Consider the following 16,007-nt stretch of genomic DNA (forward strand, 5'->3'; position numbering starts at 1 on the left):
TTTGGGCGTATGGGTGGATGGTGGTGCATTGGGCAAGATGGGGAAGACTGGAGTTCTGGCTGAGAGGAAGATGAGGATTGTGGTCCTGGCCCATGTGAGAGTTAAGTCCTGTGAGTCATCCAGGTGCAGAGCTGCGTAGGGTGGAGATGTATACATGGGACTTGAGGGCACAGAGAGGAGGCTTGCAAGCGCGGACCTGCCCAGGTACAAAGAGCAGAGAAGGCAGTCCAGCCGCAAGGAGCCCTCGCGTTCACAAGTCCTGTCTGCTCTGAATGTTGCTGATTAGAGCAGCTCTTGACTCTTTCTCAGCATCCACTGCCTGTAAGTGGTTCAGAAGTAGTTCTACCCCCAACACCTGCTTCCTGCAGACACCCCTCTGCTGGTTCCCAGACCAATTCTCTGACGGGAAAGCAGGAGGCGAAGTGCAGACCCAGCGGCGATAATAGAGGCCTGAGACCTAGTCCTACACGGAGCTCAGCATCCCTGGTCCCAAGTCCCCCTATCATGCAGTGCTCCTGGAAGGGTTTGGCGCCCCCCTCTTCCACACATGCTCGGTCTACACCGCTCGACAGGCTTTTATGGCACCCGTTGCTCTTCGAAGCGTCTTCCCCTCCTTTTAACCTGACTCCGCCAAGCAGAAATGTTGGGGGCGAGGCGTAAAAGGGGCCCCTCAGGTCCACAGGGTAACAGGTTGCTTTCCGAAATGATTCCAAAAATCCCAGGTACCAGGAAGTGGCGAGAACAAGGATGGGAGGTGCGCAAGGATTAGCCGAGTTACGGCGCGCGGGAAGCTCCCTTTGTTGAGGGTGGATCCCAGGGTCGCGGGATGCTGCCGCGCCCACTCCGCCCGGCGCCGACGCAGCTTCCGGCAGCTTCACGCCCCTCGGTACGCGGTCTCCTCCGAGGTTCTGGAAGCGCGCGGCGGCGCGGGCGGAGAGCGCACGGGAGGGCCGCCTGGGCGCCGCGGCCGACCAAACGCTTTGTTCGTGGGTTGGTTTTCGCGCCCGCGGCGCGTGGGAGAGACGCGGGGCCCGTGTGGCGCGCGCATCCTGAGGACCTGCGGGGGCGGCTCCGTCCCAGGCCCGCGGCGGGGGAGTCAGCGCTCTGTCCAGTGAGCCCGGAGCAGTCCCCGGACCGGCCTGGCCAGGCGCCCAGCAGAGACACCTGCGGGCCACAAGGCACAGAGCCTGGGGGGATGTGGAAGCAACTGGGGAGCCGGCAAAGGGAAAAGGAAAGCGAAAGCCGCGGGCCCGGCCCGTGACAGGCCGAAGGCGCCGCGCCGCCCTCCCGACGCCGGCGGTACCCAGGCCTGCTCTAGTGGGCCTGCCTGGCTGAGCTCGGCGCGCCGCAGCCATGGCCATTGCCCACCTGGCCACCGAGTACGTCTTCTCGGACTTCTTGCTGAAGGAACCCTCGGAGCCTAAGTTCAAGGGGCTGCGGCTGGAGCTAGCCGTGGACAAGATGGTCACGTGCATCGCCGTGGGGCTGCCGCTGCTGCTCATCTCGCTGGCCTTTGCGCAGGAAATCTCGATCGGTGAGACCTGGGGTGGCGAGAGGCGAGATCAGGGCGGGCTGGGTCGGCGTTATCAGCGGTGCCTGAGTCTCTGGCTTGAAGTGATTTTTCCTGCGCGCCCCTGTTGGTGCTTGCCGCCGTCATGGGCGTGAACGTTGGGAAGGACCGTGGCTCACCTGATGGTCTGGAACATTCTTCGTCCACGTGCTTCCTTTTCCCCCCTGTGGACCCTGCTCGAATTCCTACTCCCCGTATCTGTTCCCTGTTGCCCTCCGACTGTAACTCAGTATTCTAAAGCCTTTGTCACCAGATTTGCCGAGAACAACTGTCTCCTCTCTTTTTACCCCCCCCCATGTTTGTTAAGTCACTCAAGATTTTTCGTATTAGAAAAGCTCCTGAGTGACTAAATGAAGGGTGTGAAGAAAAGTACCCTATAAAAAGTGCGTTCTCCCTTCATTATCTTACGTTTAATTGACATGTACTGCGACTTTCTTTCTGCGGGCTTGTGGATGATAGGAAATTGCTCTTGGCCAGTGTTAGAGGGAGATCCAGATCCTCCACCTGGAGGACCTTATTTGGAATGTGAAATGAACGAGGCCCCTTCAGGTAAACTCTCATTTATCTTAACAGTTCTGTGAGCTTCTGAAAGTCTGGTGGTTTGGGCAAGATCACGTGGCTCATAAGTAGCTGGTCTTCCTCATCAGCTGTTCTGACTTTCAGCGCAGGAGAGAATACTTACGAGTCAACAGGAAAGCAGTGTATGATGGCTAGAGCAGTTCTGTGGGGAAAGGAGGCCGGTGGGGCTGGCGGTGGGGAAAGCTTACGTGAGAGATGGGGCTGGCCCTGAGCCCTGGAGTGGGGGTGGGATTTGGATACGTGGAGGTGAGACCCTTGCCAAGATCCTGAGATGGCAGAGAATGGTCCGTGTTCCTTGAAGAAGAGAGACAGTGAGTGTCCTACCTGAGGCAGGAGGATTAATCAGGGTTTCTGGGATATGAAAGTGAACGTGGACCTGGCTCAGTTAGAACCGAGAAGTGCAGACTTGATGGTTTAAAAGGTGCACAGTTATTATTTGAGCAGAGGATGGACCAGATGAAAACAGCACTGAATAAATGATAGCCTGAGGGTAGCAGGTAGGGTCTGTGAAGGAGGGGAGCTGGAGCTGAGGGGGCCGGATGCCATAAGATGGGGCATCAATTGAGGTCTTGTGCATGACGGTTGGCTCCAAGACCGGAAGAGAAAGGATGGGAGATTTCCGAGAGCAGGGAGCTATCAGCAGCACTAGGGCACGAAGGGCAGAGACTGATCAGAGTTGTCAGAAAGGCTGCAGGCCTGGGAGATTGGAAAATGGCGGTGGTGTGGGTAGAAATAGCGAAGGCAAGGGAAGCATGGGCTAGACAAAGGTTTGCTAGACTAGTTTGATTTTGTGATCCACAGGACTGAGTTGTTCAACTTGGCAGGAAGTTGCCAAATTCATCGTGGAAAGAAATTAGTGTTCCATTTTCCTTGTCTTTGGGTAGGCGTGATCATGCCTCCGCCTTCTGGGAGTTGAGGCTTCCAGCAGAAAGGAAAACCACCAAGTAGCGTGGGTCCTGGAGATAATCTTTCCCTTCAGCAAATGTTTCTTTAGGACCAGCTGTGGGCTTGACCCAGTGCTGGGCACTGAGGATGCAGGCGTCAGGGAGGCCTGGTTCCTGGAGGAGCAGCCGTCTGACGCCCGGAGGGAGGAGCCAATTACCCTCTGTGATCAGACTTCACCTCTAGCGCACATACTAGAGGGACTCCCAAGGCACCTGCACCAGGAGTGCTTTAGACACGTCCAAACTGATGGGCTGTTTGAGAGGCATTTGGTTGGTGTGGGGGTGGGTTTACCCAGCAGGCGTCTGAGCTTATGCTGTGTGGGTAGCACTGCTGTGTGTTGAGGGTGCGTGGAAGGAGTTTGAGGTATGGTCCTCTCCCCGCCTTGCGGGAGTTTCCCATCCAGCTGGGCGCTCGAACAGATGCGCTGGAGGGAATAACATCGTTCAGCTGTGTGTGATTCAGTGTCGCGCTCTGAGCATCAGGCAAGTGAAGGTGGGCAGGGACTCACATTAGATAAAGCCAGAAGCAAGACTTCAGAGAGGAGAGGAGAGGATTCAAATGAACTCATGGTATTGGTACAGTGGGGTCGTGTCACTCTGCAGGACAGGAGCAGAAGGGGCTCTGCCTTGCTGTCTGCCCACAGTCTGTGGGTCATCACAGAAGTGATGAGGTGCAGGAGGGCAGAGAGGAGCTGGTGGTCTTTGCAGCAGCCTGGGGCTCCGACTGCGTGTTGATCCCTACTGCTCTGAGGCAGAGGTGGGGGGAGTTACAAGCAGAAATTTTCTAGAGTGAGTTGCTAGGAGACTCTTTCAACTTCTGAGTTGTGGGCTGGAGCATTTTGTTTTTGTTTTTTTAATTGAAGTATAGTTGATTTGCAATGTGATAGTCTCTGGTGTACAGCAGAGTGACTCAGTTATACATATCTATATATTTTTTCATTATAGGTTGTTACAAGCTGTTGAATGTAGTTCCCTGTGCTACACAGTAGGACCTTGTTCTGTTTTATGTATAGTAGTTTGTATCTGCAAATCCCCAACTCCTAATTTACCCCTCCCCCACCTTTCTTCTTTGGTAACCAAAGGTTTGTTTTCTATGTCTGTGAGTCTGTTTCTGTTTTGTAAAAGGCTTTTTTGCACAGTGAGCTACTGATTGTTGGATTGATGTAAGAATTAAAATGTGCACCTTATCTGGTTAGGCCTGATCCTTCTACTTGGCTCTTTTAAAACAGGGGAGTTCTGGCTCGCCTAGAGGGTAAGATGGAGAAGGGGAAAAACCTAATTACACGTGAACTGATGCACAGCAGGAGACAATTTAAACTTGATTGTGACTGGGCCAGACAGACTATGTGATGGGAGCTGGAGGAGGGGGAGTCGGCCCCGACCCGTTGTTACCAGGCCTCCCTTATTCTTCCCCCTTTGCCTTGTGTCCTGTCTTATATACAACAAGTGCTCAATTAAGATGTGGTGAAGGAAACGCCAGAGCGTGTTAGGGAAGTCTCCAGAGTTCTCCCTTGGAGAATGGCTGGGCTGAGGGGAGGAGGGGCCCTCCAGGGGAGGGGCAGCATAAGCAAGGGAGGCCCGGCCTCCGTCTCCAGGTCGGATGCCCGGGTCAGGACAAAGGTTGCAGTTGCCAGGTCCCAACCGGTGCCTGGAATTCACCAGCTCGAGGCGAAGGGTCCCTGGTATGGGGAGGGAGGCTTCCCTATCACTGGGGTCCGCGTGCCATTTACTAACACAAGGGCCACCTGATGAGCCAGTCATGGCTCCCTCCCCGACGTCCACCTCTGTTCATGGCATTACAAGGTGCGGTCATCGTGGAGGGACCAAGCTGCCTCACTTGACTTGTAAACATAGGTTGTACTGCAAGTACCTCAAATTCCTTTTTGCTTATGTCAAGGAAGAATCTGAGATGTTGAAGCGCTCTGTGGAAGGCGGATGAGTGTCACTCCTTGTGACTCAGAGAAGACGTGTTAGCAGTGTGGATGGTGCAGGGGGTCAGAGTTCTGTGCCACAGAAGGACTCATTTCTAACACATGTGTCACCTCTGAGGTGCAGCACCTTTCACCCTGAGGTCTGTCTTGCTCTCTGTTTATCTGTCTAGTTAGCCAGCTAGCTAGCTGTCTCTAAATCTAGAGAGAGTGTTAGTGAGTGAGTTTAGGAAATAGCTGAGTGCCAGCCCTGTAGAATACAAGCATAATTGGACTACATGGCCTTCAAGCTCTGAAGTGCAGGAGTATTGATCTAAATTATTGAAGTAACTGACTTCCTAAGTGTGCTCTGCTCCTTTTCACCAGACCAGACTCTGAATGGGATTCATATTCTTGAGGTCTTTTGATGGGTCTGTAGTGCCCGTGGCATCGGGCTCTACGGGGCCTGAGGCTGAGATGTCCTTCCCCAGGGGCTGCTTTGATTCCCTGGTACCCTGGCCTGGCATGTCAGGAGACCCTGGGAGAGCAGAGCCCCTGTCTCCCGCCAGGATGCTACATGCCAGGAGCCAGGCTGTCTGGACCAGAAGAGCCACAGGGCAGCCCATGGACCCTTGGGGAAGGGTGTCTGGTCGGCCTAGGGCTCCTCTCCCCACTGCTCTCCCAGCAGGTGGCTGTGGTTCTGGGCAGAGGGACCTGGTCCCTCTGAGTTAGCTCTGTTCTGCTGCTGTCATTCCCTGGCAGGCACTGGGCCAGCCCCCATGAGCCAGAGGACAGACAGAGCTGCAGCTGCTTCCAGTGCTGTCAGCTCGCAGTTCCCCTCTGGTGTCCTCCAACTGAGTTCCCAGTGGGGTGGCTTAAGTCATCTGCTCTGTCATAGCTAAGTTTAGGCACATCTTCGGGAATATGTTCAGACTGCCCGTCAGCATGTACCAGCTGATTGCCCAGAAGTAGCCCGCTGTCCAGAGAGGCTCCTGTTGCGGGTGTGTTTTGATTGTGTTTTCATTGTACGAATGGTACCTAAATACCTTCTTGTGGTAAAGGATTCACAAACATTCACCACGTGCCAGAAGTGACCACCGTGGACACTATGCACAGCCTTAAAGTCCCCTTTCTCTGCGTGAATATACTGTGTATACATTTGTTTTTTTTAAACCAAATTGAGTCACAGCCTAGCGGTTTGCATTTTCTCACTTAGTACGTGGTGGTGAGCCTTCCATGCCAGTGCAGAGGTGTCACCTCACGGTGTTTTAATAAGCAGGTAACTGTTCTATACATGTGTTCTCATCATAGTCCATCCAAGCCCTGCCCTCATGATGGACACTTAGTTTCTTTTGAAATTTCCACTATGCTACATAAAGCTTGTTTGCCCATAAATCTCTGTAACTACTCCCTTCCTCCCAACATTGAAAGGAAAAGGAGACAAGACCAGTATCAGTTTCCAGAGGATGAAGTCATTTTCCAGGACAGTTTTGCCTTGCAGGGTTCTTACTTCAAGTAAATAGAAGAAAATGCTGCCGTATGTGCCCACCACCTCCAGCTCCCTCTAAATGTGACTCTAGAGAACGGTGGAAGGGGCATGTCCGTGTGCTCCTGGTTTTAGGAAATAGCCTCTTCTAGGGGTAAGATTGCAACCCCCCGTGGGCTTCCTGGTCTGTCCTCATAGCACACTATACTGTTTTCCTTCCAAGCGTTTACCGCAAGTTGCAATTAGGAAATTACTTGCGTAATTGTTTGTTGAATACTGTCTCCCCACCAGGTGTAGGTTCACTGGGGCAGGGACCATCTGTCCTCTGTCGGGTTGACTGCTCTGTCCATAGCTTCCAGCACAAAACTTTATACACAGTAGGCATTCAATAGAGTGTGTAAATGAACAGAAGCATCAGGGATGTCAGCGGGATTTTAGCACCTGTGAATCCTGAGCATTAGTTATTTTGTTATCTATTAGGTGGCATTTTATGCGTCTTGAAAGAGTTTACGTTTAAAAAAAAATTACTGTCAAAAATATTTGAAAACTCTTCACAGTGTCATTGGAGCTGACTAGAATAACAGGAACAGAGCAACAAATGTGAACTGACAGATAATAAGCAAACATACAGTCATAATGAGACTGATTTTTTAAAAATATACCAGAGTTTACCCAAATAGCATGTGTTTGGTTTCAGCGTACACTGTTCCCTGACTTTAAAAGACCCAGTGAATTCGAAAATCCATATTTGATTATTTGCTAACCACCTTTCTTTTCCCCTAACCCCAAAGAAAAAAAGAAGAAAAGAAAGTGAAGTTGTGAGCAAAACTCTATTATTTCAAAACAGATGAAACTCCCACCCGTAGCAAAAACTGAACATATGTCTTGAAAGCTTTGCAGATTCTAGGTTTGGATTAGCAATATCCTTTCTGAAAAACCATGCAGACACCATCCTTCCTCTGCAGGTCTCTTCCTTGGATTGCTCTCTCCTCAAACCGCGAACTGATGCAGTGAGTTTGGTCCAGAGTAGGGAAGGGGAGGCAGTTTGAGAGGATTGTGCCCTGGGGTGACTGAGGGCCGCTGGGGACATAGGTCTCCAGGGGACAAGGCACCTCGGTGAGCCTGGCTGTGTGGGGTGCAAGGCGTGTGTCAGCGAAGGGGGAATTCTCATTTATTTATTCATCCTCTCTAAAGCTTGCACTCCTTTTTCTCAAAGACTGTTTGTATATGTTTATAGTTTTCTGATTGTAAACACAGGGCTTATTGTAGAATATATGGAAAGAGAAGAGAAAAGAGCGTAATTCCAGCGCCAGAGATAACATCACTGTGAAAGCTGGGTGTGTTTCCCCCAGGCCTTCGTACTTACACAAAGCTGACGGCTTGTATCCCTAAAAAACCAAGCACCAGATCGGGTCATGTAACCATGTTCTCGTAAACTGGCTTTTCATTGGCTACAAATGCAAATTCATAGAGGTGTGTTGAAATTGAACCATTTCACTTCTCTTCTTTTTGGCTTATGTTGCATTTATATCACTCCTCAACATAAGCCTCTAAGCTATAAACATCTCAGTATTTCAACAAATTGTATCTGCCTAATTCCGAAGTCAGAACATACAAACATCTTCAGGACTGTTGATTCGCATGGGGAGGGGGGCCACTTTCTGGAAAATAGTCATGGACACGTCCACCAGCAGGAAGGAGAACGCCCTTCTCAGCACCGTCAGCAGCATTTAGTAATTATCAATGACAGTTTAATAGGTGAATAAAGATACGCCCTTGTTTGGTCACATTTATTCAATTACTACGTTGAACATTTTTCCACGTGTATTTTTTTTTTTTCATTTTTATGGAAGTATAGTCAGTTTACAATGTTGTGTCAGTTTCTGGTGTACAGCCCAATGCTTCAGTCATACATGATCCACATGTATTTTTACCATTTACGTAGCCCTGGGATTGTTCTTGTCCTTTGCTTGTCTTTCAATGAGGATGTTGATTTCTCAGTGGATTTTATTATTATTTATGTGGATAACAATAGTTTCAATATTTTTGGGCTATTCTTTATTACGGATATTTTCCTTTCCAGTTGTCAATGGCCTTTGAAGTTTTGATGAGCAAAAGTTATTTTAAGTCATCCAAACTGTCCATCTTTTAATTTTTATATTTCCTTAGTTCTGCTATTAGACTGATGTAGCACATCCTTAGAACAATGACATGTCCATCAGTTTTTTTTCTAATTGTCTTCAGTGATTTTATTTAAATATTTACCTCTTCAGTCTGCTTTGTTCTTTGGATGGTGTAAGTCAAGACTCGAGCTGATGATCCCACCATTGACATTTATGGAGGGACCCATTCCTTATCCATAGATAGAGGTGATCTCCTTATCACATGGTAGACACTTCTATGAATAAGCCTATTTTAGGGCTGTTTGTATTGTTCCACTGGTCTGTTAATTCCATAAAACACCAGACTGCTTTCATACTGGCTTGTTTCTAGGTGCAAGGAAAGACCTGAGTCAGGATGGAACTGTGAGCAAGGGAACCGACACTCGGCAGTCGAAGTGACTGACTTGCTTAGCCCAGATTGTTATATCTTCAGTAGATAAATTCCTTAAAAATATATTAAATATTTAAAATACCATAGGATTACAGGAGGAGGATCATTATTGGGAACTTGTCAGATTATCTCAACTCTTAGACATCTTTCTTTCTTTCATTATATTTCTACATACTGGGGTGTTATTAAAGTGACAAGTAATCTCTTCACATTTTGATCACCGCTATTACTGCTGTCTTTGTGATTGCTGGAAGCTGTGACAGTTAAGGATGCGTGAAATGAAGAAGTGCTTTGAGAAAAATGTCAATTTCCAGATTGGTTTGGGAAGAGGTGACTATCCCATATGAAGGATGAATAGGCCCTCGGTGGGCTCTGTTCCAGCTGATGAGGCCGGCTGTGGGTGGGGGACTGGCCTGAGATGCTCACTGCACCCACCCCCAGTAGATACCCCACCATGCCGCTGGTGTGCCAGTGGAGGGAACTCTCCAGATGATTTTAATTTCCTAAATGTCTATATGTTGTGTTAGAGTTTAGAGAGTAAGAGGAAATTAAAATCCTGCTTTTTTTTTTTTTACATACCCCAATCTTGGTCTCCTTCCTAGAGATAACTACTGTTACTGTTTAGTGTGTCTCCTTTTACACTGCTCCGCGTTCCTATGGAAAAACATGATTTTGTTAGAATTTTAGCACTGTAAATTTTTAACAAAATATTATGCCATGTTTTAAAATTTTGCAATTTGCTCCTTTATCTGTAATGTGTTCTGGAGATGTTTTTATGTCACTGTGTAGAGATCTTTTATCTTTTTTTTTTTTTTTTAAGCTAAAAGGTTAAAAGAAAAGTTGTTTCCCTTCTGAGCCATCTGTTTCCTGTTCAAATTTAATTAAGTAGCAAAACTAGCAAACAGCGTATTAGGAAATGTAAAGAAGTCTTTTAAAAATCTTTAAAAAAAATATTTTTTTAATTGAAGTATAGTTGATTTTAAAAATCTTTTTTTTTTTTTTAATGTAGACACCCACTCCACATTTGATGATCAAATGTAGGTTCTCAAAGTTTTCAAAAAACGCAGTCACTGCTTTTGAAACCCCAGTGTGGCAGGGTGACTTTTCAGAGAGAGAAGTGCATATTCAGCCGTACCCTTGCTTGACAAGTTTCCCCTCTCCTCTCTGACCAGGTTTTCTTTTGCAGGACAGATAACGATGCCTGTTAAATGAGATAATACATGTTGGCTGACTCTGAAACTAGTGACATGAAGTGTCTACAGTACTTTGCAGTGTTGTGAGCCACCGGCAAAGCCAAGACAAGGGAGGCATCACTCTTCTCTCCAGGGGTCACTCAGATTCTGGTACTAGTCAGAGGAGGCTCAGCTTGGGTGAGGAGTCCGGGTGACGGTGACTGTGACTTGCCGGCCTTCCCTCTCCTTGTGTCCCTTGGAGAGAGGAGAGTCCAGGGACCCATGGCCTTTATGGTCTCAGTTTTTCTTTTTTGCACACATTGAAGTGAATTCCAGAACTGAAAAATGATGCTCTTTGGAGAACTGAAGGAACACTCTTAAGACAATTCTCACCCACAAGGACACCTGTGTGGAGCATGTGAGACTAGAAGGCATCTCACACTAGACTCCGTTTCATCCCTTGGAACATGAGGACCCTGGACTAAAATTAGTTGTCACATGCAGTCCAGCATCCTTCTGATTCCGGCACTGTGGTTCATGTCCCGCCTTACAGCAGCTACTCTTTCTCCCCTTTTGTCTCCATTCATTCACGTGCTCATTCATTTGGCACTTACTGAGCACTGCTCTGTGAGCTAGGACCTGTCAGCCAAGAAGGCAGACCTGGTCCCAGGAGACGGGGGAGATGGCTTCCCAAGAATTACAGAATTCTGGCTGTGGTAAGTGCTTTGGAACCAGTGCCATCGCAGGAGCCTCGCCTGGTCAGGGGCATTGGGGATGGATTCCTGAGGAAGTGGCACTTGGGCTGAGTTATCCATCAGCATGTGTGAAGCCTCGGAGGGGAGAACGGACATGGCTTCTTGGAGAGAAGGGAAAGGTTGGTGTTCCCGGGGCCTGGCGAGCAGCGGGGAAGGGTGAGTGGTAGAGGTTAGAGAAGTGGGCAGGGATTTGATCATGGAGGTCCCCGTGGGGTTTGGATTTTAAAGTTTATCCAGAGCGGTCAGAGGGCTTTTAGTTATGAGTGACATAATCAGATATGCATTTTAAAAATCTCATCCCAGAGACTTTGTGGGACTGGAATGGGGATGTGGAGAGACTAGTCAGGGGCTATTGCAGTGAAGTTCAGGCTAACTCTGTGCACTTTGAGGACGGGGACCATCACAGATAGCTGGGACTCCACCATGGTGCTGTGTTTTTTTGTTTTTGTTTTTAATGGAGGTACTGGGGTTTGAACCTAGAACCTCAAGCATGCTAAGCACGTGCTCTACCACTGTTATACCCCTCCACACCCCCCAACACACACACCATGGTGCTTTATATGGGGCAGATGGTTTATAAAAGTTTATCAGGAGCCATTGGTGGGAGCTCTGCAGTCACACTGATGCCTCCCTGTTGTTCTGGGATGTCGGAGCTGATTTGGGAAGGACCCGAGATGGCACATTCAGTGGTTGTGCTCTGGGGCTCCGTGGTCGCTTTGGAAGCCTGGCCTGGCACAGTAGACAGTGAGGAAGGCCGTGCCTGGCTGGGGTGGGCCTGGCACGGTGCTGGGTCAACCCTAGCAGTCGGCTCTCATCACTCGCCAGAGCAGAAAGCCCTGTCTGCTGAGGGCCTGTGAGCAGCTGCAGCTCTGGGAGGGCCTGGCCCGGGTCCTGGTGCAGAACAACAGAGGGCTTGGTGTCCGAAGGGAAAAGGTGCCTCTCACCTCTACACGTAGGCAGTTGCTCCTGAGGCCTTCCTTCCACCCTCTCCCTTGCCTGTACGTGAGGAGCAGCGGACTGAAAGCAGAGCGGGCTTGTAGCCCAGCACAGAAGTTGCGGCTTTGCACTTGGTCTCGGCCCTGCTGCCACGGATCGTCCCCGTCCCCCCCCCCCCGAATCCTTTGCATTCTTGCTGGAGTTAGAGTCTGTTAGAGTCACAGCCAGCCCCACCCCCAGTTCGGCACAGCAGCCTCAGCGGGGCATCAGGACAATAGATGCAGAGATTACAGCTCCGAGGACTTTGGAACACAGCTGCCCCACCCCACCCTGCCAAACTGCCATTACCCTAGAGTCAAGTCTCGACGCGCCAGCATGTCATCCCAGAATGTCCTTTATCTGGTCCCCAGCTGGACTCTGTTCCAGGCACCATGGTCTGCTCCCCTTTGTAAAGTGCTGTGAACGCCAAATGCTCCAAGCGTTTGCTCGTGCTGTTTCCCCAGCCTGGGTTTCCCCCTCTCTTCTCTTTGAATGTGAACGTGTGCCGTGGCTCATGCCTTTTTTGATCTGTTGTCACTAGAGGTTCATCATCTTGGCCTCTTGCACTGGACTGCAAGCTCCTGGAGGGCAGGGACCATGCTCTCTTTGTCTTTGAATCCCACATGGTACCATGCCCCGTGCAGGCTCTGAGTACCTTAGGGAGAACCGCTGTGCTCTGTTGCACTGTAATAGAAACAGAAAGAACCGCCCTGGGGGAGAGCGAGGGTCTTTGGCTCTTTCTGGGGTGCTGCCGGCACGAAGGCTCTGTGGCGTCAGATACCCAGCTCGGAGAAACTAGGGTATCTCTTTTCTGATGTTCCTTGAGAAAAGAGCATCTGCCCCTCCAGTGTCTGCATCTACCACGTGAAATCCTTGGTGGTCTGTTTAGAATGTCTTTGTGTCTGCCGAGAAGCCTCGTGACCAGTTGTCTAAATAACTAGAAGTTGTTGTCGGTTCTTTTCATTTTACTAGAGTCACTGATCTTTGAGTGATACCAAATGTAGGCACTCAAGGCCTTCTCCTACACAGTAGGGTTTCTTTGTTGCAGGATCTACACAAGGCATCATCGAGGGAGAGAGGATACAAAAGGACTTAACAAAGCTAGGTCTAGTTTTAGGCTGTGGCCCCAGTACATCTCAGATCCCAATTATCCAGGGGGTCCTTTCATGGTGCGTGTGTTCAGGAGTTGCAGACAGTGAGACAAACAAGCAAACCAGCAAGAACAGGTGAAAGGCAAATGATTGTACGTGCACTGGGAAATAACACAGGATGCGACAGAGGAACGCCATGTCCTTGTGTCTCCTCTCCACCATGGTGCCCATGCATAGAAGTAAAAGCAACAGCTACCACTGATGGAGTTCTTACGGTGTGCTTGCACGTGGCAGCATTTCATTTAATCCTAATAGGAATTCTAGGAGGTTTTGCAAACGAGAACAGTTAGGTTCAGAGAGGTTAAGTAACTTGCTAGCAAGTGAAAGAGAATGCTTAGTACCTATTGGATAGAATGGGAACATAAAGCAATATTCAGGGAATAAAGATTCTAGAACCTCTTTTTATAGATGTAGCTTATTTTTTCCTTTAGGCCAAAATCCCTTCCCCATACCTAACTGGACTTCCATATTGTTTCACACAAATTAGACCTCTGTGTCACTGAGGACCGGTCGGACAATAATTTTTTTCTAACCCTTTTTATACTTGAAAGTGTCTATTAACTTCCCCCTTGGCCCTAAATGAGCTGTTCCTTTCAGTGTTTTTCTTCAGCTACCCCGCCTTTAAGGACAGCATCCATTTCTCATGTTCATTTTGGAGTGGTGCCTGGTTTCTCCACTGCCCTCTTACAGTGCAGAAACCAAGAGCACATTTCCCTAGTGGAAGTGTGACCATCTAGGGTTGCTGCAAGGATTTATTTCTGGCTCTCACATGTCATTCCTGCTGTGCTGTTTCTGATCATGTTGTTTCTTGGATCTGGCCCTTCCCTTCATGGGTCCAGCCTCCATCCCTCCTGGCTCCATGCCTGAGGCCCCCTCCCATACCAACAAACTTTCTGACTCCACCCAAAATAGCATTAGGTCCTTACACATCATCCATTGAGCACAGGGCGCTGCTCTGGTTGGCTCTGAGGTTTTTGATGACACTTTTTTGGTGAACCTGGCCCTAGAGCTCAGGACCAGGCTGTCAGGGAGACTGAGGCTGGCTCTCTCCTGCTACCTGTGTTACTAGCCAGCCTTGCATTCCACAGCATCTGTCCTTCTCCATCCCACCCTGCCGTGGCCTTGGGTCCTCCCTGGTCACTCCTTCCTGGGGTGTCGTCACATTGGGGGACAAGTAGGGCCACACACTTGGGTTGTTGAACCTGTTTGCAGTAGTAGCTGCCTGACTTTGGAGGTTGCTTAAACTCTGAGCCCCTGTTTCCTCATCTGACAAAAGACAGTAAAGGATGACTGGTTCACAGGTTCTTTTTTTTAATTTTTAATTTTTAAAAATCATTATTTTTAGTGGAGGTACTGGGGATTGAACCCAGGACCTTGTGCAAGCTGAGGAAGCACTCTACCACTGAGCTGTACCACCCCTCCCCCCAGCAGGTTCTTTTATTCGATTAAATGAGAGCATCTAATTCCTATCTCATCAGTCTTTAGTGACAGCTCTTCTCCTTAGGAGGTGATTCTGTGATGAGAAGTAGCTTTAGGTGATCAGTACATGAGGGAATATTGGTATAATGCGTGAGTCCCATTGGTTCAGGTTGGCCTTCTTGCCAGTATGTGAGTGATTTGTGCCACGAAGATCTGGATGAAGCAGCCTTCAGCGGAACGCGTCCTGTTTTGAAAGTGCTGTCGCACAGTTCTCCCTGGTCTTCGAGTGTTTTGCTTTTGTACTTGGATGCGTAAGTCAGCAGCCTTGCTCACACACCCCTTCATCATGTTAGTGTGTTTTTTATCAGGATTGTTGCTGTTTGGTTAGTGCTCTGGGTGTAAAATCTGCTCCATAAGTTCTGTTATCTCAGCGATTTTGCAGAACACGACTTTTTTTTAAACACAAATTGTGTTATAGCAGAGATGTTTGTATTGATTTCCCTTTCTATCTTTCATCAGCCTTTTGCACTAACACTCATTTCATGGAAGCAAAGCCTTTGGCCTAGACCAGGCTAGGACTAGAGGTGATGGAAGAGACCAGGCACACGTGTGCTGTGACTGCTTCTTCATAGTGTGTCTCACCTAGACCATTGCAGTGGATTCCTGACTGGTCTCTGCTTCTGTTCTTGACCCCAAATGGCCAGCTGTTGACATAGCGTCCAGAGTGAACCTTTTAAAATGAAAATCAGAAGGTGTCTTTGCTTTGAACATTCTGAAATCATTTTGCATGAATTTGAGGACTGAGCAGAGGAGTAACTACTGCTGATGTATTTGGGAGCTAAAGATCTCACTGCAGGAAAGAAGATAGAAACATGAAATGGGGGAAGGCAAGGAAGACCCCAAAGGTGTTGGATGGGAAGTAGAAGTCTTAGCATAAACTCACACTCTCTCTCTCTCTCTCTCTCTCGCAAACTGACTTCCTAACTGTGTCTGCTGAAAGAGCTTAGGAGCAGTGACATCCCAGTGGCACTGAGCACAGCTAGCATCCAAATTGTGGTTTTAAAATTTTATTACCCATTCAAAGGAACCAAGGGCTCCTTGGAGAAAAGGCCAGTTGCAGGGCTGGGGCCGGGAGAGTACACAGCAAGCCCACAACGTCTTGTGCCAGGAAGTGTGGAAGTGCTCAGAAACCGAAGGGAGCATGTTTTGACACAGGGGCTAGTTTGACTGAAATCGTTTGAGCGTCAAAATGAATAATGAGTTATGAAACGGAAGACTGTTCGTGAGTCCATGTTGATGCAAAAAAAAAAATGCAGTGAAGGGGAAGTTCCTTTTTTTGGTCAAATGCCACCTAATAAATGTACAGGGAAGGATAAAGTTGGGAAATCTGCATTTTGTAGCCACTGCTGAAGTATTTGATTCACCCCTGGGTGAAAGTTTGCTGGGGAAACTTACACAGTGTCAGAGGCAGAGACCACGTACGTCTCAGGCAAGAA

The 16,007-nt window shown here is 48.8% G+C and overlaps 1 protein-coding gene across 1 annotated transcript in view; it reads left to right on the forward strand.

The window, feature by feature from the left end:
* The first annotated feature begins 662 nt into the window (after nt 1-662).
* Nucleotides 663-16,007, forward strand: part of PANX1 (pannexin 1) — a 43,347-nt gene continuing 28,002 nt past the window's right edge. Inside the window, exon 1 of the mRNA XM_010973353.3 lies at nt 663-1,534. Coding sequence (XP_010971655.2) covers nt 1,354-1,534 — 181 coding nt within the window. The 5' untranslated portion in view covers nt 663-1,353. The remainder of the gene's footprint in view (nt 1,535-16,007) is intronic.

Source organism: Camelus bactrianus, chromosome 10 (genome assembly GCF_048773025.1).
Source record: "Camelus bactrianus isolate YW-2024 breed Bactrian camel chromosome 10, ASM4877302v1, whole genome shotgun sequence".
NCBI classification, from domain to species: domain Eukaryota; kingdom Metazoa; phylum Chordata; class Mammalia; order Artiodactyla; family Camelidae; genus Camelus; species Camelus bactrianus.